This window comes from Ambystoma mexicanum, chromosome 2p (genome assembly GCF_040938575.1).
Source record: "Ambystoma mexicanum isolate Mex_15411 chromosome 2p, UKY_AmexF1_1, whole genome shotgun sequence".
Taxonomy (NCBI): Eukaryota; Metazoa; Chordata; class Amphibia; order Caudata; family Ambystomatidae; genus Ambystoma; species Ambystoma mexicanum.
The window spans coordinates 562,750,945-562,777,955 of NC_090923.1; the positions used below are offsets into that span (position 1 = coordinate 562,750,945).

The following is a 27,011-nucleotide window of genomic DNA, read 5'->3' on the forward strand; positions in this document are numbered from 1 at the left end:
AACCTACTACCTTATACTGTGAAGGAGCTAGATTTAAGTTTGGAGGGCCTTCCTTGCCCCATTCTACAGCTCAGGGGTAGATTCTATCACCAGCGACTACACACCAAACGGGAAATCATTGATCTGCCACCACCCCGAGAGACCCGACTACGAATCCGGAACGGTGGTCTGACTAGTGCCGATCTAAAAGAGCCATTGCACCCCCTACAAAGGGAAGCGCTACTAAAAATCAACGCTCTATGAGCCAGTATACCAAATCTTCCTCTAAAGCACAGCCCATGAGCAGATCGTCCACAGGCATGGAACCGGAAGCAGCGCCAATGGAGCTTATTGAAACCCAGCAAATGATGGCTTGCATGCAGGAAGAGTTTGCCGAGGTGCACAGTAAGCTAGACGATATGACTACTACCATAGACTCCATCAGAACTCGTATAGACAAAAATGATCAGCGCCTAGCTGAAGCAGAAACAAGAGTGAGCACAGTGGAAGATATGTCCACTATGAGAAGCGAGCTTGTTACACTCTCCAGGCGTGTACTCCAGGTCAAAAGGAAGAATGATGATTTAGAATTGCGCTCTCGACGAAATAACATTCGAGTCATAGGAGTCCCTGAGAGCAATTCTGAACAAGCCTTGGAGCAGTGCAGACCACCCTACTACCACTTCTGGGAAATCCTACACTATCACTGCAGTTCACAATTGAGCAAGCGCACAGCTCCCTGGCTCTCAGGCCTAAACCCGGGGCACCTGCGCGTCCCATTATCGGCCCGGATCTTAACCACCGGTACCGCGACGCAATCCTCCTTGTAGCCTGCGAACAAGGGAACTTGATGTTGGGGTCCAACAGAATACATGTCTACCCTGACTTTACAGTGGCTGTCCAACAGGAGAGGAAATCCTTTGTGGCAGTCAAGAAGCAGCTTCAAGACCACAATATAAAGTATGCAATGCTGTTTCCCGTCAAGCTTCTTGTTGAAATGAACAAGACCTTTTCTATGCTACTCGACGAGGCCATGAAGTTTCTGGACAACACGCTACCGACGCCCTGATTCTACAAACGTGGCCCCCGAGACTAACCTTCATGGGGGTGACCTAACAGCCCCAACCATTTTGTTCTTATGATCTACTGAGCACCGAAAACAGTGCGCCCGAAGTACTATTGGGGGATTACCCACAACGTTGGTAAGAATGGAAGACCTCACAGTTGCAAACTAACATATGATTGAGAGTGCATTCCCCCCTGTCTGAGCAATCAAGTGAGAAGTACATAAACACTTATCCTCTTTATTTGTATCCAACTCCGGTGCTGGCCCGGGTGTCCCCATGCATCAGCTCCCCCATGCAATGTTGCGTTTACAGTTTGGGATGTTTTCTGATGGGTAACATCTCCCTAGTTCTGGGGACGATGTGAGATGGGGGTGGGAGAAGGTTGTTAAGTTTGTTTAAAAAGCACTTGGTACACACTGCACCTACAACTGTGATACTTGGAAGTACAAGCAGGGTCGGGAAAACACTGGGAGGGCCTGGTCTACACACGAATCGATGCACTATTGACCACCCTACACCCAAATGGGAGACATAACCTGCCTAAATTGGAATGTCTGGGGCCTTGGGAACCCTAACAAGCGGCGAAAGATACACCTATACACTGAAAGGTACAAAGCCCAAATTATATATTTACAGGAAACCCACACTTTGGCGTTAACATGCGATGGATTTGCTAAAAACTGGGGGGCGGGGGATAACCGCTTGTACACTACATACTCCTCGCAATCTAGAGGGGTCCTGACCATGATACACAGATCTCTCCCATTTCAAAGCAAGAATGCCAAGGCAGACCCCCAAGGCAGATATATTTTAGTGTACAGAGTCCTTGCAGGGAAAGAAATACTGCTGCTAAATGTCTACGGCCCGAACATCGATGACCCCCAATTTTATACAGAAATCCTGGAGGAACTGGCCCGATACCCACTTAATCAGTGAAAGGGATATTGGTGCACATCAAATACTCTAAAATAGGAATTTACAATGTCTTGGTTATTCTTAAAAATTGGGGTAGAGGTGCAAGGGAGGAACTGTGATCCTGCCACAAAACCACCACATAATACAACGAAGAAAAGATGATTCAAAGTTCGAATCCTCCCGTTCCCTGCACACTATCAAATGCTGTAGAATACAGCTATTTACTGGGACAAGTCATAAAAAAAGACAAAGTATATTTTTTGTAAAATATTGTATTTTTGATTTACAAACAGAAAAGTGTTGTACAAAGCGAGGCAGAATAACAAGTCAGTTTTCTGTGGCTGATGCGTTTCAAGGACAAACTCCTCTTCTTCTAGAGCCTTAACAGACTGAAATAAATATCATACCGAAAAAACATGCCATAATGGATACAGAAAGACTAACAAATAATCACATGATTCTCAACTTGAACTAAGAAATTATAGATACAGAGAGGCTTCATGCCGACAGTGTCAAATCTGTACATACTAACATATTCCAATATTCATGCATGTTGTAATCCCTTCATGGGAATCACCCTCTAGGTCAATCATACTCTCAATGTACAAAATGGCATCATTCGTTTTACGTGCAGACTCTAATGTGGATGTTTTCAAACCATCAGTGGAATAATGTAAGGGTTAGCCTGTGTTCGGGTACAAAACATCAACTAGTAATATGTTTGAATTCCTGAGAAATCGTCCGGCCACTATATGTATAACCATCACTGAAAACATGGAGCTGTCTTGGCTAAACCCAGTATTCATTTCATTGAAAGCGGTTACCTAAATTCGAATTTCAACTAGGTTCTCTCGTGTTCTAAAGCCCAGGTGTGACCATGGTGAAGGAATGCAGAAAATATAGCTCTGCATACCTTCACTAGATGAATTTCATCCATAGACTACACTAATCGGATATGACCGATTGAACACCAGGAGGTAGTCATCCGTGACCTTGGTGGTCTCATCAGAACCAAAAGTACCACATTAAGGCTCCATACCGGCGCAAACTTCTTCATAGGAGGAAAAGTTTGAAACAACCGCTTCAAAAAGTGCTTCACTAGCCGATCACTAAACAGAGGAGCCGCATGACACCTCCGAGTAAACCTAGACATTGCCGCCAAATGCACTTTAATGGAGTACAATGCCAGGCCCCTTTCCGCCAGGTACGGGAGAGGGTCAACCCCAGGCTGGGCCTTACACCACACGCAAAACCTTTTACATTTACGTCCATGAGATATTCGTGGACGGTGCCCTCCCTGCCTCCAAAATCCATCGACAGTCCCGGGAAAGACCTAACTGGCCAAACTCTGAGTAGTCAGGAGCCAAGCCGTCAGGCTGAGCGACGCCGGATCGTGATGCCACACCTTGCCCTCGTCCTGAGACAGGAGATCCGGAGCCGCCCCCAACCGAATCGGCTCTTCCATCGACAAATGAAGGAGATCGAAGAACCACGTCTGCCTGGGCCAGAATGGAGCCACCAGAATCACACAGCATTGGTATCTCCAAATCCACTGGAGGGTCCGCCGGATGAGCGGAAACGGGGGGGGGAATGCATACATGAACCGGCCCTCCACAGGAACGCATTCCCCAGAGACTCTGGATGAGCCCTTCTGCTGGCGAACTCTCAGCACTGCTTTGTTTTCTACGGTTGCAAAAAGATCCAACGGGGGATGGCCCCACTTCCTGAAGATCATGGAAACCTGCTGTGCCTTCAGCTTCCACTGGTGCAGCTGGCCGGCATCCCTGCTGAGCGCGTCTGCCTGCGCATTCAACACCCCCGGCAGATGATAGGCTAGTATGTTGATCTCGTGAACCAGTGCCCAATGCCAAACGTCCTGCGCCTCCTTCGACAGGACCCTGGAATGTGTGCCCACCTGTTTCCTTAGATAAAACTTTGTGGTGGTATTGTCCGTCAACACCCTCACCACCGAACCGCGTATGCGCGGCAGAAACGACTTGAGGGCGCAGTGCTCTCCTCTCAACTCGAGCACACTGATGTGGAACCGAGAATCCTCCCAAGACCACAGGCCCTGTACCTGCGAATCGCCGAGATTAGCCCCCCATCACGTCTGAGAGGCGCCTGCCACAATCGTAAATTGGAACTCCGGCTCCAGCAATGGCATGCCCCGTACCAGATTGGCCGTGCATGTCCACCAGCGCAGAGCATCCACCAGACTGCCGTTGATCACCAACTTGTCAGACCAAGACCTGCGATTCTGCGTCACTGGTTCACGAGATCAGTAGATTGTCTTGAAGGCCGTCATTGTTGCGGTTTAGCTTGCCTCCCTTTAGAGGTTGAGGACTGCAAACCCCTTTTCTGCTGAGCCTGGAAGTCTCGACTTTTCTGCGCCGACTGAGCCGACCTTCGATACTCTTGTGAGGAATAACTGGATCGACTGTAACCACGGTCCCTGGTGAAAGCAAACCAGGCATTACCCAGAACGGGCGAAAGGGACGAAAAGAACGCCCACTCTGTAAGGCACCTAAGGACTTGGCTGTCTTCCTGTCCTACTTCATCCTTTTCAGGGCCTCATCGATCTTTTCACCAAACAAGTGCTCCCCTTCACAGGGCATGTCGATGACCTTGTAATGTACCTACGGCCTAAAGTCAGTGCAATTTAGCCAGGCCTGTCGTCGAAGCACCACATCATTGTTAATTTGCTTAAACCCTGACTCTGCCAGGTCAACGGCAATATTTATGCTGTGGTTGGAAGCCTCTTCACCCCAACGCACCAACAGCATGGCGTCCTTGTGGTGCTGCTCAGGCAGATGTTCCAGAATAGGAGCTAGCCTATGCCACATTTCGCGATCATAGCGGGCCATGATCGCCAAGGAATTAGCCGCTTTCACCGTCGTCACCCCAACAGTCAAAACCTTCTTCCCGAAGGCATCCTGTCTCTTGGCCTCACTGTCCGTGGTGACTCACCACACTTGTGGTGACTCCTGGCCTTCCGGCTGGCCGCCGCCAACACCACTGACTCAGGCGTGGGCTATGACACCAAGCATTTTGCGGTAGACTCGGAGGCCTTGAACTTCTTCTCAAGCTGACCTTTGACAGCCGGCTCCGAAAATGGATGGCGCATCGGGCCCAGGCCCTCTTGCATTCCCGGCTGGAGGATGACCTGTGACGGTCCCTGGAAGACGAGCGCTTTGATGCTTCCTTTGGCTTGGAAAAGCCCTTCTCCTGTGCCGTCGACTTCTCGGGCCTACCACCAGACCCCGGGGAATGGTCCGACCGACCATGCTTGGAAAAAGAAGCAGCCTTCGCCTGCTTACTCAAAGAAGTTTTACTGCTCTTCCCCACCTCTGACGCCAGCAAAGCCGGTCGATGTTTCTTCGCCGGAGGCTCGGCCGACGCCGCACGGCGATGTTCCACGGACTGGCCAGCCAGCTCCGAGGACAGACTCCGTACCAATCCCACCTCTGAAGCCGGGTACGTGCCCTCAATGAGCCAACAGATAAGCTGCCGATTGCGGTCCTTAAGAGTCTTCTGCGAGAACCCCTGACAAATCTCGCAGGTGTCTGCCGAGTGATGAGGATAAAGGCAGTAGAGGCAATCCATATGGCCGTCACCTTCATACACATTCTTCAAGCCACAAGTAGAACACGGCCAGAAAAGAGACTTCTGCGGAGCCCCTGAAGACATCGTAGCACTCGAGATCAAAACGCATGTGCAAAAACACGAACAACTGTTTCATCCATCTCCAACAGTTTGGAGATGGTTGAAATCTAAAGGGAAGCCGCGGGGTTGGGGCTATTTATACCTTACGTCCTATTTGGAGTGTGTGCAGGACAAGAGAGAATGTGCAGGACAAGAGAGAATTAACCCATGGAACACTGAACTGGAATCACTGCGCAGTGAGAAAAAACTAGGGTACCAGAATAGAACATATCTGGACTTAGCCACATGAGGCGAGAACAGGGATTTTTCCTCTTTGGATTTATTGACTAAAGACGCAAGACACCCCCTGAATCTTTGATCAGTATAGGCGCAGAGTTATCTAGTACCACTGCAGGATTTAGTCCATCGTTGACACGCGTCTCCATTATTTCACGTGGAGATTGAGGTTTGATGACATCCTCCACCTTTTGACATTTCGGAGTGGTTGTAACAGAACCATCTGTCTCCTGAAGAAGGTTGCTTATATTTACTGGCTTGAATTAGGGGCCTATTGTGACGACCGAAACATATGTTGAGTTACAGCAAATAAGCAGGAAGCTATTTGTTTCAGTATTAACACTTACTGTAATCACCAAGAGGTGTTGAAATGTATGTTAATATGTTGGTTCTAGGTGGTCTAAGTACCACAAGTGTGGAATATTGACATGTATAGTGAGAGTGTGAATGAATGATGGAATGAATGGTGGTGTTTAAATGTGGATGTTGAGAACAATAAATATTTGTGTAAATTGCTTATAAATATATATTTTTTGACAAGACCTGGTATTGTTTAAAAGTGTACAGATGTTCTGATCTCATTTCGCCCAGGTTCATTTTTGTTGTTCTATTGGTGGTGACTAAAGCACCCAAAAAGGACGTTGATAGGACACTAAAGTGTCAAAGTTTACCATAGGAAAACACTAGGTTAAAGTGACAGAGGTTTCCCAGCCTGCCGACGGGGAATATTCACAGCATGTGAATCCATGAAAGATCCAATGCTGGAGAATGCGATTATTTGATTGTTAGTTTTTCTGTATCCATTAGGACATCTCTTTTCTGTATATTTATTTCACAGTCCGTAAGGCTCCAGAAGAGGACTTTGTCCTTGAAACGCGTCAGCCACAGAAAACGGACTTGTTATTCTGCCTCGCTTTGTACAACACTTTTCTGTTTGTAAATCAAAAATACAATAGTCTACAAAAAATATACTTGATATGTCTTTTTTGATGAATTGTCTCAGTAAAAAGCAAAACTCTTCTCAATATACCTTAGCTGTATTCTACAGCATTTGATAGGGTGCAGGGGATGGGAGGATTCTAACTTTGAATCGTCTCTTCTTCTTTTTCTTCCGATACCCACTAATCCCTGTACTCTGAGGGAGTCAGGGGGTGACTTTAACACTAGTCTAGATTTGGAACAGAACAGATCCTCTCATGTCCACAGAGCACCCACACAAGCACCTTCTGGGATTAATGAGGGCATGCATACTCTAGGGCTGGTAGATGCTTGGAGGGCACTGCATAACAGGGACCGATCCTACTCCTATTCGTCAGTCCATGACTACCACTCACGTATTGACATGTGGCTGATCAGCGATACATTGCTAGGGGGGGGGTCAAGGATGCCAACATACTACCTCTCACCTACTCTGAGCATTCCGCAATCACCATCTCCCTAATATTGCCGACGCTCACTAGGCCACGCAGCACCTGGCGCTTTAAACCGCTGGCGTTTCCCTCCACCATTGATTAGCATGTGCAGTTATTCTTCGATCAAAATGTAGGCTCTGTATCCTCTGCTGGTGTGCTTTGGGAAGCTTTTTAGGCCTATATTCGTGGAATAGCGATGGCGACAGAGTTCAGTGAACTTAAGACCATCCGTTGCAACATAGTTGAAATTGAAAATGAGTTGCGGGGGTTGGAGCTTGAACTAGCTAATAGCATCTCTGCTGCCAAGTTAGTACAGATCAAAGAAGCCTTAGACACTTTTAGGACACATGCCGATCGTGAGGTGACATTTTTTGATTCTCAGATGGCCGCTAGAAGATACTGGGAAGGGGACAGACCAGGCAGGCTACTCACCCGTATATCAAGACATGAGAACGGTAAACAGTGTATCCCCCTCATAATGAATACATCGGGGAACTCTTTTCACACTCCCGCTGCGATTAACAAGATATTTGCTGGGTTTTATAATGATATTTATGCTGATAAGGACACATGTACACAGGAAGAAATTGATACATTCCTTGATGCCCTTCCACTTAGTCAAATATCGCAAGATACTAAGGCTCTACTGGACCTCCCTATCTCCGTTTCTGACATTACTCAGGCAATAGACCAACTGCCAGCTGGAAGATCCCCTGGTACTGATGGTCTTTCAGATGATTTTTACAAATGTTACAAAGAAACCCTTGCTCCGTACCTTCTCCAGATCTGGCAGGAATCCCTTATCATGGTCTTGCTGAAACCTGATAAACCAGCTGACCAATGCTGATCCTAACGACCCCTGTCCTTAATTAATACGGATGTAAAGGTGTTTGCCAAAATACTAGCCACCCGGCTGATGCCATTTATGCCACACATCGTCCATCCGGATCAATCACGATTTATCCCGGGCAGGTCCACAGCATTGAATTTACGTCGCCTCTTCAATATTCTAGCTCCGATAGATCCTGGGGCTGAAGCTGTAACAGCCATGTTACACATCCAGAAAGACTTTGATTCCGTCTCATGGTGATTCATGTACGCTGTATTGATCAAATGTTTTGGTCAGGGGTTCCTTGCGGCCTTTTGCCGCCTTTACACAGCACCAACGGCTATGGTTAATACCAACGTGTTACTCTCGCCACGATTTGAGATTGGTAGAGGCAACCGGCAAGGTTGCCCTTTGTCACCTCTGATATTTGCTATCATTGAACCAATGGCGGACATGATAAGTCTCAGACATGGGCACAGAGGGATCAGAATAGCAGGCAAACCACTGATTGTCTTGCTTTACGCAGATGATGCACTGGTGTACATCCGACGCCCTCAAGCACATCTACGACCTGTTATGGAGGATATCCAACATTTTGGGGTGTTATCGGGCCTAAGGGTGAATTGCAGTAAATCTGAACTTTTTCCCCTCACTGACACTACCACCCAACCTGAGGACCTACAGGAATTCAAGTGGGCTTCAAAGTCCATGCACTATTTAGGGGTAACAGTTGCAAGGCATAGCTCGAAACTATAGGACTGTAACTATGAAAAGGTACATGACCCAGCTGCAATCTAAGCTGTCCAATTGGACCCATCTTCCCAGAACAATAGCAGGCAAGATGGCGCTCCTCAAAATGATTGTTCTTCCTAAGCTCTTATACTTCTTCCTTAAAATACCGACATGGCCTCGGCGCCCATTCTTTCAAGAACTAGAAAGTGAGATTTGCAAATTCATCTGGCACTCCGGGGCAATACGACTGAAGTGGGTCACACTAGCGCAACCACACGAAAAGGGCGGATTTGCAGCCCCCAACTCGCCTATACTGGATGGCCGGGCAAGCACAATTTGCGGGCTGCTGGTTTGGATAGAGCCCACCCACACCCCATATACAACTAAAACACTACTCAGCTGGCGACAGAGACCTGCGATAGCTGGTTCTCCCCGATAGATTTACAGACAATGGTGGATTTGACCCTGCACTCTCCAAAGCATTAGCTTGGTGTAAAATATGGGATGAGACAGGCACACACAGTCCATACCACGAAAATGTCCCACTTTGGAACTGTATCCCTTTCCTCCCGCAGGGCTGTGCAGGCTTGCACGCCACTGGGGAGCGCCAGGGGTTTCACACATTGTGGTCGCTGAATAGGGAAGACAACTTCATACAAACCACGGATGCCCCAGGTTCCAACCACAACAAACCCTTGCAGTGGCTGCTTTACGCTAGACTGCGCAGAGCGTGTAGAAAAAGTTGGAGCTGCTTCCCAATTCAGCCTTCAAATGAACCCATGTTAGAATTTGTCCTGACAGCGGGTGAGAATAGAAGTTGTGTATCCACCGGGTATCGCCTACTCCAAACCCATTCACATACACCACGTCACAATGTACAAGCTAAGTGGGCCGAGGACCTCCAGATTAACGTCAAGAATGAGCTATGGGCAGACATGTGCATGCAGACACGCGGAGTGTCGTAACTCCCAATTTCAGTTAATACAACTCACAATACTACACTGTTACCACTACACCCCAGATAGGATGCACATTGTTTCTTGGACAGGGGACCGGGGCGTGCCCGCGTTGTAAATCTCCCAATGCTAAATACAAGCATATGTTATGGGACTGTCCGCAACTTCTGGTTTTTTGGAATGATGTGTGTAAGATGCTGTCAGAAATGACTGACAATACTGTGACCCCTCTCCCATTCCTTTACCTGTTCCACACTTCTGACCCTCCATCAGGGAATGTGGGTAGACGTGTCCGACTTTGTCTTTTGCTGGCTAAGCGTTGCATCTTTTTACGATGGTCGAGTGAGAATGCTTCGAACAAGGACCACTGGCTAAAGGATGTGATATGGGCTAATGACATGGAGGAACAATGGGCACCAATGCAACCCCCGGTATCCAGACAAAAGGATATTTGGGGCCCACTCAAATCATATTTCTGGCACACATCCGAAGATCTGGATACGCCCCGGTCCCCACTACAAGAATGACCTACTTTAATTGCCACTTACAAGGGGCTACATGCGCGACATGTACAAAATTCATTTCACTGGCATGTCCCCCCTTTGGCGCCACGAGGCAATATTCGAGGTCCGTGATTCAGTATGTTCGTTCCAAGTGTCAGCGAAAAAACTGTATCTACATATTGTTAATTTGAGAAGGTCTATTATCTGGGAAAGCAGTTCCCCAAATGTGTGGAATTTAGGGGAAGGGAGTCTCACTCCCCTTTAGCAGGCGATGCCTGTGAACTATGGTAAAGTCAAGAAAGTTCAAGAGAAGGGGCATACCCCTTGAGCCGGTGAATTGTAAAGCTGTGAAACCTGTAAACTGTGTAAAAGCTAAGAAAGTTCAGGAGAAGCATACTCCTTGAGTCTATAAATTGTGGAACTGTGAAAATCTCAAGGGAAGGGTCATAAATTGTGGAATGGTATAACCTAAAAGGAGATCAAGAGAAATCATATATCTTGAATTGATGAACTGTTTAACCGGAGGAAACTCAATGGAAGAGTCATGCCCCTTGAGATTGTGGAGTCTGGTAACGTGAAAGTAAAGAACATTGAAAACAGAGAAATCCAGCGGAAGGGTAGAACTCCTTTAACTGGTAGAACTTTGTTGGTTTCTTTTACACTTTGGAAAAGAGCTGCAGGTGATCAGCTAAAAGACATTTTGCCCCTTCATGTTATATTGAGTTATGTGGGTGAGGGTCAGGTTAGGATTTTGGAAACAGGATGGAGAACTTGCAGTTTTGGACATTCTGACACAGACGTTCCTTAGTTTCATTGAGGTAGGGAACCACCTCCTAGAGTTAGGGATAGGTAGGATTAGCCTATCCCTCTCTTTAATGTGATCAATAAAAGTATTTAAAAATCACCATAATGACAATGTGTCCGAGTCTTACTCTTGATCCCTTACAATACTTAACCACAGAATGAGCTAGATGACATTTTTGAGGCTCTGCATGTATGCCTGCTTTCCACAAGGCGCGCATGCTCTCATGGTGTATATGCTCGGGCCCGGAGTTACTATGCTTAACTATATTGTCCAAATAGGCCCCTGTGAAAACAGAGTAGTGTCTAAGCAGTTCATCCATTAGTATCTGGAAGTTTGCGGGGCCCTGTGTACTCCAAGGGTAGCATGTAAAACTGGAAGAGCCCCTAGGGTGTAGAAAAAGTTGTTTTCTCCCTATAGGCGCTATATAAATAAACCATGATATCATATCATCTGGATTCAGAGGGACTTGAAAGTCCCTTCGTCAAAAGTCTGGGCAATTGTCAAAACTCGAAACTCGAGACTCGAAACTCGAGATTGAATTGAGTTTTTGAAAATCAATACAGAACCTCCAGCTTTTATTGGGTTTTGCTACCAAAACTATGGGGGGAAGACCAAGGACTCTCGAAGGGTTCCATTTTATCTGCCTTCAACATGGATGGAAGCTCTTCCTCTATGATCTTTCTTTGGGCCTCTGGAATCTGGTATTGTTTTAGATTCACTGTTTGTTCCGATGGAGTACAAAAAACATGGAAAGAATTACGTACCCGACCCAGCTCTTCAGAGAAGACTTCTGGGAATTGTGCCAATAGATCATGGAGGTTTCCTGCTGGCAAAGGGGCAGTTTTTTGGGAACTAATTCAACGTCTGGTTCTTGGTCAGTTAAGAGAGTGGCAATGGCAACAGTAGCATTCTCAAAGGGGTCAATTTTCCACCACTTTAAGAGATCGACATGATCGATTTGAGTCTTTGGATGTCCATCTTGCTTGGCGACTACATAACTAAGAGAGCCTTTTTTCTAGGATCCATTAGGGGCCATACCATTTGGAAAACATTTTGTTTTTCGATGTTGGTAACAAAACTAAAACAGAGTCCCCTATGGAAAAGGACTGGGTCACAGCTGGTTTAACACGTAAAGCCTTTTGGGATTCCTAGGGTCCACCTAAACAATGTTTTAGGATTTCTCGCATTAGGGCAATAAGAGCCTTACGTTTCTGCACAGTTTAAGATATGGGTAAGGTTGCCTCTTCCCTTTCCTCACATGTTTCCTTGAGCATGTCTAAGACATCTCGAGGTTCCCTCCCATATGACAACTCAAAGGGGGAATATTCCAATGATGTCTGTGTTTTTCTAATAGCAAAACAAGCCCCGGGAATCATGACATCCCAGTGACTGACATTTATTTAATCTCCTACATGATTTTAGATACAAATGTGGTACCATGAGCCATGAGAATCTCTTTGGGGAAATGATAAAGCGGAGCAAATGTTTCAAAATGTATTGGCTGGTGTTGTTCCTTAGTGGAAACGCTTCAGGCGTACCGAGTAGCGTAGTCCACTAAGATGAGTTTACTTCCCAACTTCAATGTGTCTAATGGCCCTACAAAGTCGATAGGAGAATGGGACTTCAATAATAGGGAGTTGTTACAATGGGGCACAGGGTACTTGAGTTGCTGCCGTTTTCTGACATATGTCACATGCATCAGCTTATCTTTTAACATCCAAAAATACCCCGGGAAGTAGAATTGAGGGACCATTTTGCTCAGGGTCTTCACTATACCCTGGTGAGCTGCTGTCAGATGTGAATGGGCAGCTCCAATGCTATTCTCAGATGATTTCTGGGGATTACCATATGGGTTCTGCGACGGCCGTCTTTCTCGGTATCCCCTTGATATATAATAAGTCATTTTTGATGAACAAGAAGGGTCCCGCCTGACTGCGACCCTTCTCTTCCAAACGGCTCTTCCAAAGGGTTCTGTAAGAACCGGGTCATTCCTCTGGGCAAAAAGCCAAATCAGGTAAAGGGACGATATTTTCTGATTCGGGTCCAACAGGGTTACCCTGGGAAGTATCAGCCTCTCCAAATCCTAGGGATCCTCGTAGGTTCTATGTTAATGCCTCAACCGCTTGGGGAACCAGAGTTCAGGCTTGTTCCAAGATGCCTTGTGCCACTACATCTCCAACTTTGACCACGACCACATAGGAGTCAGATGCATGGTTGTGCAAGATAACTTTAACCTCTATAATCAGGGTCCACCACCCCCAATACCACATCCAGGAAATGTCGTCATGAGAGCCCGGACTTGGTGGCCAGGTGACTATATGCCCATGGGTATTAGGCATCTTTCTTTATGGGTATGTGTACCACTTCAGTGCTGATTAAGTAAAACCCCATGGATTGTGGCATAGCCAATCTGGGCATTTTAGCATTCAATGGCAAATGTCAAACTAACATGCGTCCCAACCTTGTATCAGCTAGTACCAATCCCACTTCTGACATATGTGGCAAGCCTGAAGGAGGACTCGGACCAGGCTGTCAAAGATCTTTATTTAAACTTACGACATCGTAGAAAAAATATAAAAGAAACACTAGGCAAAGTGCCCTGCCCTCAGAGTTGTTCACCCTTATCTCTCTCGGGGCTTTCAGGATTCCTTCCTGGTTCCTGATCCAATTGTTATCTGTAGAAAACTATTCAAGCATGGTTTAACAGTTACTGATAGTCTGTCAAAGTCCCAAAAGTTTTTAAAGTTTACAAAATAAAGTCTCAAGTTGCTGAAAAGACCAAATGTCCAAGTTGCCTTAGGTGGAGGGATATTTCACTGATCCCTCTCTCCACCACTTGGGTTGGTTTCTCCCCACTTGGTTTACATCTTGGTTACCTCTGTGCTCCCCTCAAATCTGTTCTGCACTTGGTTTATTGGGCCCCTCTGGTTCCCTTGGGTTTCTATGTCACAATGTCTCACGTATCTCCCTGAAGTATTGGTAACACCTCTTTCCATATGCCTCTCTTGGTTCTTGGGAGTTTGTGGGTCTTCTACTCTTCCTCCTTTTCCTCCGCCCCCACTCCTTTCCCGGGCCTTTAAGCCACCCCCTCCAACCTGAGCAACCCGGTACCTTCTATGTCGTCGGGTTTGCTCCAGTCAGGTGGCGTCTGCTCAATAGAGGTGCCGTTCTCCACGACTTTCAGGTGTTCCTGTCTGGACCTGAGCGACCTTTGTGTTCCGCTCCTTTCAGCGTTTCTCTGCTCCTCAGCTCTCATATTGCGAGCAAAGGATTCATTCTTGCCTCGAGTTCTGGTTTAAATGTTGTTTCTCGGGCACCGGGCCCACCACGTCCTCTGTGTGGTCGTGCCTCCAGGTAGGCTGGCTTTGCTCTGCGTAAGCCTTGCATACTATACGTGGCCTATGCTGGGTCAGCGGCATCTCTCCTACTCTCCGGCTTCTCTCCGGGCCACAGCTGGCTACACATTGTAGCGCTGGGTCACTTCGGAGGCTCACCTCTACGTATTGTTTCTTCTCCTCCATTCAAGGGTGGCTGCGCCTTTACTCTGTCTCCATGACCAAAAAGTGGCATGTTGTTTATTTTCAGCTGTCAAGGCCACGGAGAGACCTGCATTGTCTTGAGCCAAACATCCAAAGGCACTTTCAACATTATTGTGGGACCGACAGCTAAATGTAACATCAGTTTCTTGGATTCCCATGTAAGCAGATAATGTCTTGGGTATAGGGAGTTACCCATGGGAATGGGAGTCCTTGTCCCCTTCAGGGGAGCCACTCCCAGTGAGGTCCCGCTTTCCCAAACCCCTAAGGAGGGCTTTGCTGAGCAGGCTCACCGACCTAGCCTCCAAGGGGGTGGCTCCCCCCAGGAAGTGCGAGACAGGCATGGTATCAAGAGATGGACAGAAAGCTAAAATGTAGTTTGAAAAACCTTAATTTTCAAAGGTCCGCATGGTAGAACGCCTAACTTGCCCTAACTCTAAGGTGGGAATGTTCCCTAACAGAAAGTAAACTAAGGGAAGTCTAAGTCTGTCAGTCCAAAACAAAATACTGTCTGTGTCAAAACATATGCTTGCCCTCAGATCTATAGAATAACAGGGCGTATGGGATTTGGCTACCTCAATAGTGTTCAAAGTAAAGTTAATGTGACAACAGAACTCTTCTGCAGCTCCCTTCCCCAAGTTCAAGGCACTCCGGATTAGAACGTTCCACAGGCTTGTCAGGATTCACTTGGCAAAACGTTCACAGTAACTTTTTTCTTCGCAAGTTCCTTAGCCTACACTGGGTCCCCTTTCCTTGAACCTAAACGCCCTCTGGTTCGCACTTCTTCAATGGGTCTCTCAGGCTTCCCTTGCCCAAGCTTAGACCCTTTTGATCCCACAGTGGTTACTTACTGAACACAAAAGTTCCATTTGCAAAACATGACAGTACAACCGGCTTCTATCAGGCTTCCCTTCCCTATTCTTCACCAAGTTCGTTTTAGCTTTCAACTTAAGCAGGTCATGCAGTTCCTTTCTTTCAAATGGGGCTCCCCTGGCCGTGGCGCAGTTGTAAGACAGTAACGGTCCACCCATTACAGGTCACGCAACCAGCTGCCTTAAACTTTAGCGGTGTCCTCTTTTCCTTATAGTGGGGTCTCTGCAGCCCTCCTGGATCATTCTCCCACCTGATGGCCACCCAAATGTTTTTCCAACACACTTTCCTTTGTTAAAACTCTTTTCCGTAAACTTAATGGATTTTTCTCCCCACTTAGTTTTCTTGCGTAGCTCCCCCTTCAGGGATTTCCATTTTGCTTGCACTGTGTGTCTGCGCCCAGCTACCCTCTTTGCAGAAGGTTCCTTCCTTCACACAAGTCTTTTGAGAACGTGTCATAATACACGCAACCACTCTAACCATGTATCATTGTATTGTTCTCTTCAAGATTCGTCAGTTTCGCTCAACACGTCTCCAGTCTTACGCTATCGAGCTGCTATGTTGTATCTCACTCACTTGCTTGCTTACCACGCACCGGGCTTCACGCTGCATTCGACTCACTGGTTGTGTTTTCTCAGCTCTTGTGTCAATGTCCTTACAGTCTGAGGTCAGAGTCTCACCACCTGCCCCTCAGACACGCCTATGCTCCTGTCCCGGCCAAAGGACGAGCATTTCTTGATACCAATTTCAAAAGGGATCAGCACACCTCCTGGCTCCCTTCTACAGACCTCTACTACTCGCTGTAGATACAGTTCTCTAGCCACACTTTTCCTGGTTACTTCAACATGCAGACCCTTGATCTCTTAGCGTCCACGTTTCTTCCAGCTGGTCCTGGGCAGCTCTGGTTCCTCAGCGCCCAAGCCAACTCATTCAACTTGCTTAATGACTGTGTTCTTTTGATACTCTCCTGAGCCTTTAACATGATGCAGGTGGGCATGCTTGATCTCAAATGCCTGACCTTGCCTGGCCTTGTTAATGGGACATGTCCAATGAGGATGTTATATAACGTCCTCCTCGCAGGTGTCCCAGCTTCTCACATGGCCCTCCCAAAGCAGCCCACCACACTGCATCTTGATCAACACCAGTTCTAGGGAATTTGACAAAATCACCCACACCTTGCGTGAATTGCACTGGCATCCGGTCTTGGCTAGGATGAAGTTCAAATTACATACCTCACCTCCAAAGCAACAACCACGGGTATGACCTACTTGATGGGTATTGTCTCGCAATAGGGCCTTCACCAGACTAGACGGTCTCGCAAGGAGAAAAACAGGAAATAGTCTTTCTCATGCTATCCTCTGGCCCTCTGGAACTCCAACCCGTTGGCAATCCAGATTGCTCAAAGTCTTCTTCAGTTTAGGTAGGAACTGAAGGTGTAACCTAGATTCCAGTCATCTTCTGCACAGTCCCCTCCGTATATTGTACTTTGATAAGTATTACTAATGTTAAGTAGATGGATTGTTTTGCTCGGACCCGAAACAGTGCTCCACTGCTCTGCCACTAGTTTTGCGGTATACAAATATAATATACTAATGTAGCGGGGTAATCGTATTACACACTTTATTGGGAGACAGGTGTAGGCGGGCACACACTATACATCTTATGCCTCAATTTATAACATGACCCGCCTCTTACCTGTCTCCAAACCCTGCTTCCCTGGGCTCGAGGTCACTCCGGTAAGCCCTGCTATGGATGTGGTGAAGGTAGGAAATGTCAGAAGGTTAGGGCAGGATCCCCAACGATAATGACAAGGTTAAAGGAACTGGCACACAAAGGAAAGGCAGACAAAGGAATGTTGGTGTAAAGTTCTTTTAGTTGTTATATGTTCACATACTTTTCAATGCCGGTACACCAGCAGGGTTTTGAGAGTTCTTTTTACAAAATGGGGAAATCACAAGACACACACATCATGTCATCTCTCCACAGTTACCTCACAATACCTGCCTTCCACCAACCCTGTCCTGATGACAGTTCGGTCCCTTCAGACAACTGGCTCAAATCCAGCACCCTCTGTTGGTTATTGATGTTCCGAACCAGAAACACCCATTGTTTATTGTGTCGACAGCAATTGCGTACAACTATTACTGAGTAGTACAGGAAAATGCACAAATAACTCAGCTACTAACCCTCACAACAATTTGTAGCTAATTGTGTCATTGTACCCTTTTCTTTTTGGTTTATGTTTGTTTTTAAGGCCTCATGTTGAGTTACAGGCCTACATTTTTTAGATGTCTCAATTATTAATTAAATGCCTTTGTTCTGCGGATTCATCATCCTTATTCTGTGAAATCTCCCATTGCTAGTATTTGTTAAACCTATCTTTTGCTGCTTTCCGGACCTAGCCTATAATGCGTCCCTGATCAGGGGTAGTTTTTGACTCTCTCTTTTCCAGGGTGCCCTACCTCACCCTGCCTACAGCAAGCACCTAGAACACTAGTGTCCCTAATTGGGTCTTGCTTCCCTTGACCTGCCGTTAGCCTGTCCAGAATAAGTCTGCCTTAGGTAATATTTACCTCTTAAGTTGCTGACAGCTCCTTTAAAAAGGTATATAGGTTTTACTTACCTTGTGTTAGCTGTGTGCCATCCTAAAACAAGTTAAAGAGTTATTGCTTACCTCAATCTGTGTTGCACTGATCTGAAAAATAACTGTAAAAGTATATTACAACACTAGGTTTTTTACATGCCTAGAATAGATGTGCGCCATTCTTGAAAGGTGATCTTGGTCTGCCATGAGCCATCCAAAAGTAGTGCAATAAGTTCTTACTGATTTTAGACTGTGTTTCACAGAGTTAAAAAGCAAGTGTAATTGTATATTACACCCCAGGGTCCAGCTCTTAGATTATAACTGTGTGTTATCCTGAATCAGAGTTAAAGGTTTATACTGTTCCAAGAATAAGTGTTCCACTATTCAGAAAAGTATATTGTCCAGTTGGCTTACTATGTGATTTCTTGCTGAGTGTCGCGGTACAACTGTTAGTGTCTACTACCCTTGTATTACTGTAAGTAATACAAAAGTAACTATTGGTTTTGACTTCCCTAGAACTACTGTTCAGTGTTCTAAATAAGGTTATATGCTTTGGTCTGTGCACCTTCAAGCATAGTGTTGTGTTTTTATAATGGTGGTTATATAATGTGATCGTACCTATTTCCCCCCACCCCCAAGATGTACCTGGACCTAGTTGTAATTAAATAAACCATTTATTTTTACAATACATAGCGTATCAGTGTTTCTTTGGACCATATGTGCACTACAATTTATTTGTACTGATTCTACAGCCCTCTCCCCCTCCTAAAATGAGCCTGGCTGCACTGTCTACGCTACCCTGAACTCAGGTAGTATAGCCGTATACTAAGAGTGGATTAGTGTACTGTCTCAGTTGTATGGTTTTAATGAAGTAAATGGTAGGGCTTCAGAATAACTATCCTAACACATACCTGTGTAACTGACTCTTGACTGGCTTATCTATGCCCCTCTCCTGTTCATAATTGAGTGTAACTGGTTGTAACTGTGCCTGGATGAGTGTTTTGTGCGCTTAACAAATGTAAAATAAATAATTGTGCACAGAAATAATGTCCATCCCGAGAAGAGGCGGGCAATGCATTAAACTGAACTGGCATTTGTTTCTGTGAATAAGTAGGACGACAAAGTGAGTTGGCTGTAGGAAAAGCAGACCAACTGTTAAGCCAGGTCAGAGCCACAAGTAGCAAAGAAACTGTTAAGAATCTAGTGGGCACCTCAGAAGATGGACTCATATGCATATCAAAGGAAATGAAAGGGGAGGCTTGACGAAGGGTGACAAGATGCAGGGGATCATACAGAAAAGATTAAAAGAGCAAGTGTGGTGAGACTATTTAGCAAGAAGAGGAGGACATGAAAAGGACTATAAAAGGGTGAAAACAAGAGGGCGCAAAGAGTGGGTGTTTTGGGAGATATGCAGGCAACAATCAATGGAAAAGCTTGGAAAACAGCAGCAAAGGAGAATGCAGATAAGAGGGGTAGGTTGGCTTGCTACGATGTGGGTGGAAACGGAAGTACAAGTGTTTAGAACAAGGACCAAGGTCTGCTGACAAAGGGAACAAAAATGATGGTAGGTTGTGATGGAACTTCAAGAGCACATTATACTGGAAAATAATGCACCTCTAGTGTGGTAAGATATCCAGCCAGCTTCTTCACGAGTGGCTCCAGGTGGCAGGTCTTGGACCTGGCGTCGCACACAAAACCTAGGTTGAATAGCAGAGCGTTGCGACTGTACTTCTTGTGCTCAATGCACACCGGGCAACCAATCAGCTTCTTCTCCATAGCAGTTCTATTTAAGGACACAAGCATGAAAAGGTAAGAATAAGCTCAGACATTAACAGAAGACTCTCAAATCAATCTGAATGCCTACCTGGGACTGGGAATGATAACTTGCTGGCAGAATGCTTAATCTCAACCAGCATACTTCCAAGTGCCCAAACCTCAATTTCTTTGTGCTGCAGACTAAGAATGACTGATGTGTAATGTTCGAGGTCCCACCAGTCTGCACCACAACTGAATGTAGATTGTACTAATCAGAACAAATAGGTTAGCTACTGTCACAGGCGCTTCACAAGGAAAGCAGGTCACAAAAGTATGGAGAAAAAAAATCTAAGGCTAACAAAAATATTTTGGCAAAAATACAAGGAAGGTGTTTGTTGTGTAGATTTTTGGAAAAGCGGTTCATTCCACCAACCCACATCAAATGCGCACTACAGAAACAACATTTTCAAAAGTTGTGTCTTCTAAAATGTATTACAATTTCTACTGCTTAATGAAAAAGGAGAACATAGGTAGTTACAATCAACATTAATTTACACTTATGAAATTAATAAAACTGCTGTGTAACTGATGGGTACTTTTTACAAGATTGGTTTTAACTAAGATTTGTTTTTAAACTATCACAGGTAAAGTATAAACCATTTTAGCGCATTACAAAAAATATAATTACAGATAATTCCTTTACTTAAATTTAAAAATCATAGATTCTCAAAAGGAAATATGGAAGGGGGGAAAAAGGTGGTGGGATATTTGTTGTAAGAGGGTATGGGGTATTCACCAGCCCAAACACGCTTACTTTGGTTCAGGGGTGAGGAGACTGAAGTGGGTTGGTTAAGCAAGGGGGTTTCCCCGCATTCTGTTCACTCCAGGTAGAGAGGGTGGAGGTGGATGGTGAGAAAGAGTAGAAGTGGTTTTCCTATATTAAGTACAGTGGTTAAGTGGGGGTAGGGTAGCACCACCATGAGAGGGATAAGCAGAGAAAATAGAGCATGCAAGGCTTGCTATTTTTACATAATAATTTGGTAATGTTTTGTGCATCTGTGTGTAGTGGGTTGGGACACTGCTTCTAAAACCTGTTTGCAAAAATTATACAAGTATGGTACCATTGTGATTTTTGACCATGCAGGTTTCCTCGCTTTACCTATTCGCTTGATATGTTTTCCCACCAAATGATGCCATATATCCTTATGAAACATCCTCATGAAATCAAGATACTAAGGAAAATCAAGCGGCTTGTGTAAAGTCTAAAGGCGGGTGAGTGGGAAAATTTGCTTGAAACACATCAATGACTCAAAGATTGATTCCTTAAGAATGAGAAATCTTCGGCAGACCTGGTTTCTGTCAGCTAGTCTGTAAGACTTTCTTTTTCACATCATCACCCCTTAGTTCATGGTAGTGACAACTGCAATGAAATGTATAACAAAGCACTTTCCAAGTTAGGAATGGAGGACTGTCACCATACTACAAAGGCAAGCAGTAAAAGCAGTGAATGCTAAGGAAACAATAGAGAAGCTTTTCTGAGCTCACCGAGTTCAAAACAGAGCATGCACATTAAAACAAATTACCAAACTCTCCTAGCATACAGTAAAAGGCCCGAATCACCTTATTCTGAGCTACCCATAGGACCATCTAAAAGGTGTACTGTTCTGTTGAGAGTTAAGCTTCAATCGGACAACACTGTATGAGCCAATAGTACCAACTTTAATGTGAGCTTGTACAATATGCATAATGCTCCGATATGCTTGGATAGTCTAGTGTGGTGTAATGTACAAACAGCCACTTCTACACCAGATGGGGCTTCTCTCTCAAACCAGTCTTCATAAAAGGTCAAGGAGTCAAAATGTGTATTCTAGCACTTTTCTATATAAAAAAAAAATCTTATGCCTGTATGCATGTTTTGCACCTGAATTATGCGTTGCAACTACACCATGCTCCGATAATGGGTTTTTGAGACTTGACCTGCTCCTCTTACTTAATCGGGGTTCGAAATTGAGATTTGATAAGCAGGAGCTAAAACCTGCTCTTTGGGATCGGGCAAAATCCGGTACACGGGAGAGACCACTACTTTGACAGGAGCTAATACAATAAGGTGACCACAGGCCATCGGAAGCGGCTGTCCGTTGTACAGCAGTGCGGCTTGACGGCTATTCCTGTGCTTCCTGTAGGTCCTTTCCTTTAATCGCACTGTGTGCGCCATTCCATGCGGTTTCCATACCTTTGGAAGAGGCGGCTGCTGTTGTGTTCTTCCGCACCTCTGGAAAGCTTGGTTTTGGTGCCCCTGCCCCCACGGCCGCTCTGCTCTGCCGCCCGCTCCCTGCTCCTGTTGTGGGTGTGCAGCCTTTGACTTAGAAACAGCGCCGGCATTGAGGATGCTGAGTTACAGCTACATTTTGCCGTTTTCCCTGGTGTTCCACTCTCCTCTGCCTGCAACCCGACGCTAAGCCTGTCTGACCTCCTGCATATTTAACACGAGCACTAATGATGCCTTCAACGGTTCCTTCTTCATTTTTAAGCGCCTCGCATTTTGCTTTGCACTTGTTACATGATGCCTGAAACAATCAACTCTGCCTCGCACTCCCCGGTCACTGTCTGTTCTTAATAAAGATCGGCTTTCAGATGTTCTGGCCCTTAGCTCTCGCAGGAGAGAACATGTTCGTGCCAGGCGCACTGAGTCACTTTGTGAGTCCATGGGCTCTTATGATGAGCCCTGCATTACTCCAACTAAAGAACGGACTCCATAAGAGTCCAATAACTAAGGGCAAAGTTAACAAAATTCATACAGCCCATGGGGTAGTCAGTCCCAATAAAAACCATCAGGCAAAGAATGTGGACGTATTTATTTCTACCCTACCGGTAACTACTAGTGGGGTGGATAGGACCGCCAAGGTCACCCAGGCGTCCCCCCCTAGCCTCTGGAAATAACACGGAATGGCTATCTTCCATCATGTTAGCACCCTCGCCTCAGTTGGAGAGGGCTGCTACATCCATCCTAGCTTCCCCCTCCGTCCCTTCGGAGGACGCTGAGATGAACTCCATCCCCAAGCCCTGGAATTTTTGGAAAGATACCCTTATAAAAAAGGTATTGAATAGCTGTGACACTTCTAATGACTTCGATGCATGGTTAGTGTCTCTTGACATTTCAGCAGAGAAATTTCACGCTTTCTTCTTTGAGAAAAGTGCGCAAGCAGACAATGTTCTACCTGTGAGTCTGCTGCCCTTTAGCAAAGAGAACCGTTCTTCACAGACAGACTTGCCTTTAAAGGAAGCTGAAAATGATGCATATTCAATTGGGGCCCTGCGCATTGGCATTAATCCCGAGCCGCGGTCTCTTCGGAAAGAAGTTCCACTATCCTCCCCCTCCTCAGCAAATAAGTTACTACTGAATCACAGAATTGCTCCGCCAAAGCCCGGCATCGTTCCTGCGAAGGGACGTTTGGCTGGATGGCAGACTTAAGTAATTTGCGCCTAAGAAAATCCAACATGTTATTACCTGAGGATAAAGCCATCAAAGCTCTGGTTATGGATAAACGAAACTTTATATTACTAATGTTTCGAAACCCTCTAAGAGTGAACCCAGAGACGCACTTCGTAACAAAGTATTTGCTTGGCTTCGTGCAAGAACGGGGCCCGGGGTAATGCGTTCTTCTGACCTGAAATTCCTGTGCAGGATAGAACTGTTAAATTGGAGTGCCCAAGGGAACAGAGACTGCATTTTGGTGGGGTGTGGAGCTTGCACCCTGCCTATGTACCTGAGACTGTGCAAATACCTGCCCATGGGCTCCACGAACCTTGGTCTTATAGTTTGACCTCGCCTTATCAACTTTAGTAGTAATCTGACGAGTTCCTATACTGAATTTCTTTATATGCCCCGTTATAAATGGTCTATTTTGAGTTTTCCATTTATGTATTGTTTGTATGTTATGTTTTTTGGCAGCGCTTTCAGGCCTATGGGCATAAGGCGCTATATAAGAATTCTAAATAAATTAATAGCGTGCAGAAAATAAATTAACTTTTACCTGAGAGACAAATGTAAACATTTTGTCCATTATGTATGGTCTACTGTGTTTCAAATGTGTTCTAGGTGTGCCTTAAAAATCCTTTATAAAAACTGCCAAATACAAAAGTTAATGTCACTTATGTATGATTGTATGTTAACAGTTGGCTGGGAGCTAAAAGTAGTTTCTGGTAGCTGTTGGTATCAAGGTAACCAGGCTCTCGTAGTCTAGAAGCAGGAGCTAAATAGCTCCCAGCAATTTTGTACCTTGTTAATGACATGTCAAGAACATCCTCTCGGCATTCTGGGGAGCTTCACAATCACTTCTCTCAAGATAAACAGGACCTCAGGTATGTCTTGCTGGCATCAGATTGTGTCCCCTCCAATTATCCTTACATCATGACAACCCGGATCAGACTTACACTGTTATCAGCTTATTCTGGAGCTCCGGCTTGGTGATGATGTAGACTTGTACTGTGTCAAAGAGCTCTCGAGAGATGTACTCTTCTGGAACCTGGAAGACAGCAAAAAAACGTTCACGAGACTTAACAAGACACAATCACACACATCTCGAATGATACAGTATAAAGACTGGGTGCAGTATCACACAAAGATATCTGAAGACTAACAATGTGAACGGTGCAAGAGATACATCCATCAATCGCTTGTTTAGTAATGATACAGAGATAGAGGTGAATCATACAGCTTCCGTAAAAGGTTACAGTGTCAATAGTTTGCATGATATTGTATGCAGACAAACATACATCAGGTCTCCCCCATGTTGACTACACTAGAAACAGCCTGAAAAATAAAAAGGAATATCAAGGGAGCAGGAGGAGTTTCGCAACCAAGTATCTGGGACGGTTTGGCTGAAGGCTTTTGTAAGTCATGTAGTGTTGAACAGGCACTTAAAGCCTCATTACAAGTACGATGGTATGTCCGCAGACAATACCACCATAAACAAGTATCCCCTGTAATTCCAGACGAAATACCACCACTCTTATCAATGGTAAATCTGCCAGTTCACGAGTGGGAGGTTTGCGCTGTTAATCCACACTCATGAAGTCCCACAGAATCCCATTCGGGATTTGGTGCATTCGCAGCGGATGGTAATTGTGCCTACAGTAAATAATCAATTTTTTTAGTTAATTTATAAGGAAAAAAAACAACAATTTTTCTTCTACTGTACCTCCAAAGTCGAAATTTGGAACTGCAGTAAAAGCATCTGTAACATCCACTTTTTTTACTGCACCACTAAACTTGTAATGAGCCCCTTCAAGTCTGCAGGGATTTAGTGTACTAAATTAGAGCTGGGGTGATGTGGTAGAGATGGCAGATGATGGATACCAGCAAAGCTGAAGTGTGTTGAACTGTTTTTAGTGGCGAGAGACCATTTTCTTTGGCACGGCAAAGTCCAGCCTGGTGATATAAGTGCCTTTACAAATAAAGTTGGCTTTCTTAGCAATACCGTTTTTACATGTAGATCGAGGTGTAGTTTGTTTTCCTAAACAAAGTAAAATGATTTCGGGGTGGGCAGGCCTCTAGGAGAAAGGCATGAAGACTGAAGTAGAATGGACTAACTCCAGGATTCCCAAAGAAAACATCAAGCCGCTGATAATATATATATTTTTTTAAATGTGTAAACTTCTTTTATCAGCAGAGGTTGCAGCATTCACAATTGGGCAGGCATTGTGTTGTAGTTTAGACACAGTTCACATTACATATCATCAAAGAAAAATATGTAAGGGCACCTGGCTATGCCCTGAAAAACCCAGGTGGGCGTAGTTAGATTACCATAGAAATAAGGGTAAGAGGTCACTCATTCATATAGTATTATTGGAGAAAAAAAGTTAATCACAGCACGTGTTTTGACCTTATGTATTTAATTTGCATATTGGTAACAGATATGGGGATAGAGTATCCAAGGAGCATTAACAGAACAATACAAATGAGTACAACCCAGTGAAATGGACTACTGTGTTTGCTCAGAGAGACAAAAGCTTCACCTCACTGATGAGGCCCAACAAGGCTGAAACACGTGTATGGGGTTGCTTTTGGTACTCTTGTTCAGAGAGGAATTGCCGTGGCATTTCGGTGCTGGACTGCCCATGTGGGCAGGACAAAGACTGATATGCAAATGGATATTTCCCATCTGTGAAAGGTACAGTGAGCAAAAAGCGTGTGCTGCAAACTCTCATCTCAGAACAGGTTATCATGCCATGTTCTTTCTGGAGAGGAGCGCCTGCTACCTTTTTTGAAATATTTGAAAGGAACTTGGGGTTGGTCACCCTGAGTTACCTGGGGGCAACCAGACGTGGACTCCCTGCTCACTGTGCTCAGAGAGACAAAGCTTCACCTCACTGATGAGGCCCAACAAGGCTGAAACGCGTGTATGGGGTTGCTTTTGGTACTCTTGTTCAGAGAGGAATTGCCGTGGCATTTCGGTGCTGGACTGCCCATGTGGGTGGGACAAAGACTAATATGCAAATGGATATTTCCCCATCTGTGAAAGGTACAATGAGCAAAAAGTGTGTGCTGCAAACTCATCTCAGAACAGGTTATCATGCCATGTTCTTTCTGGAGAGGAGCGCCTGCTACCTTTTTTAAAATGGATTTAGATAGGTAAACAACATGTTCTGCTTTCAATGAACATATTGAGTTTTGCAGGTACAGCGTGAACATAGAAACCAATTTCAATGAACATAAACAAACATATAACAGTGCATAGGGTTAACACTGAGCATGTGATGGAATCGTCGACACTAAGGTGTTTCGGCCCGGAAGAAAGCTGTAGAGTGAAGCTTGTATGTGTAGTCCTTCATTAGGACGTGGGGTAGAGGGTCAAAGTCCTGGGATCTCCATCTACAAGTAACAAGGGGAAATGTTGAGCTGAAGTGTGGCCTCGGGAATACTTACTGCATAATTTAAAAGAGCTCAAAAAGATGCTTTAACTTTCACCATTTTGTCACAATTCCGTTGTGTGGAACTACACTCCCTTGTGCAACCATAGACCGCCATTTCCACACATTGTACATCACTGTGCTCCAATGCAGCGGCTCCAATAGCAAAGTCTCTCTCTTTTTGAATTCACACTATTGGTTTGTTGATTCTGCCTCA

The 27,011-nt window shown here is 45.3% G+C and overlaps 1 protein-coding gene across 12 annotated transcripts in view; it reads right to left on the reverse strand.

Annotated features, from left to right (window-relative positions):
- Window positions 1-27,011, reverse strand: part of NPRL2 (NPR2 like, GATOR1 complex subunit) — a 717,787-nt gene that overhangs the window by 536,320 nt on the left and 154,456 nt on the right. For all 12 annotated transcript variants that reach the window (XM_069644051.1, XM_069644050.1, XM_069644042.1 and 9 more), the window contains 2 exons: window positions 24,317-24,408; window positions 19,742-19,910 (listed from right to left, as the gene is read on the reverse strand). In XM_069644051.1, the coding sequence (XP_069500152.1) occupies window positions 19,742-19,910; window positions 24,317-24,408 (261 nt within the window). The remainder of the gene's footprint in view (window positions 1-19,741; window positions 19,911-24,316; window positions 24,409-27,011) is intronic.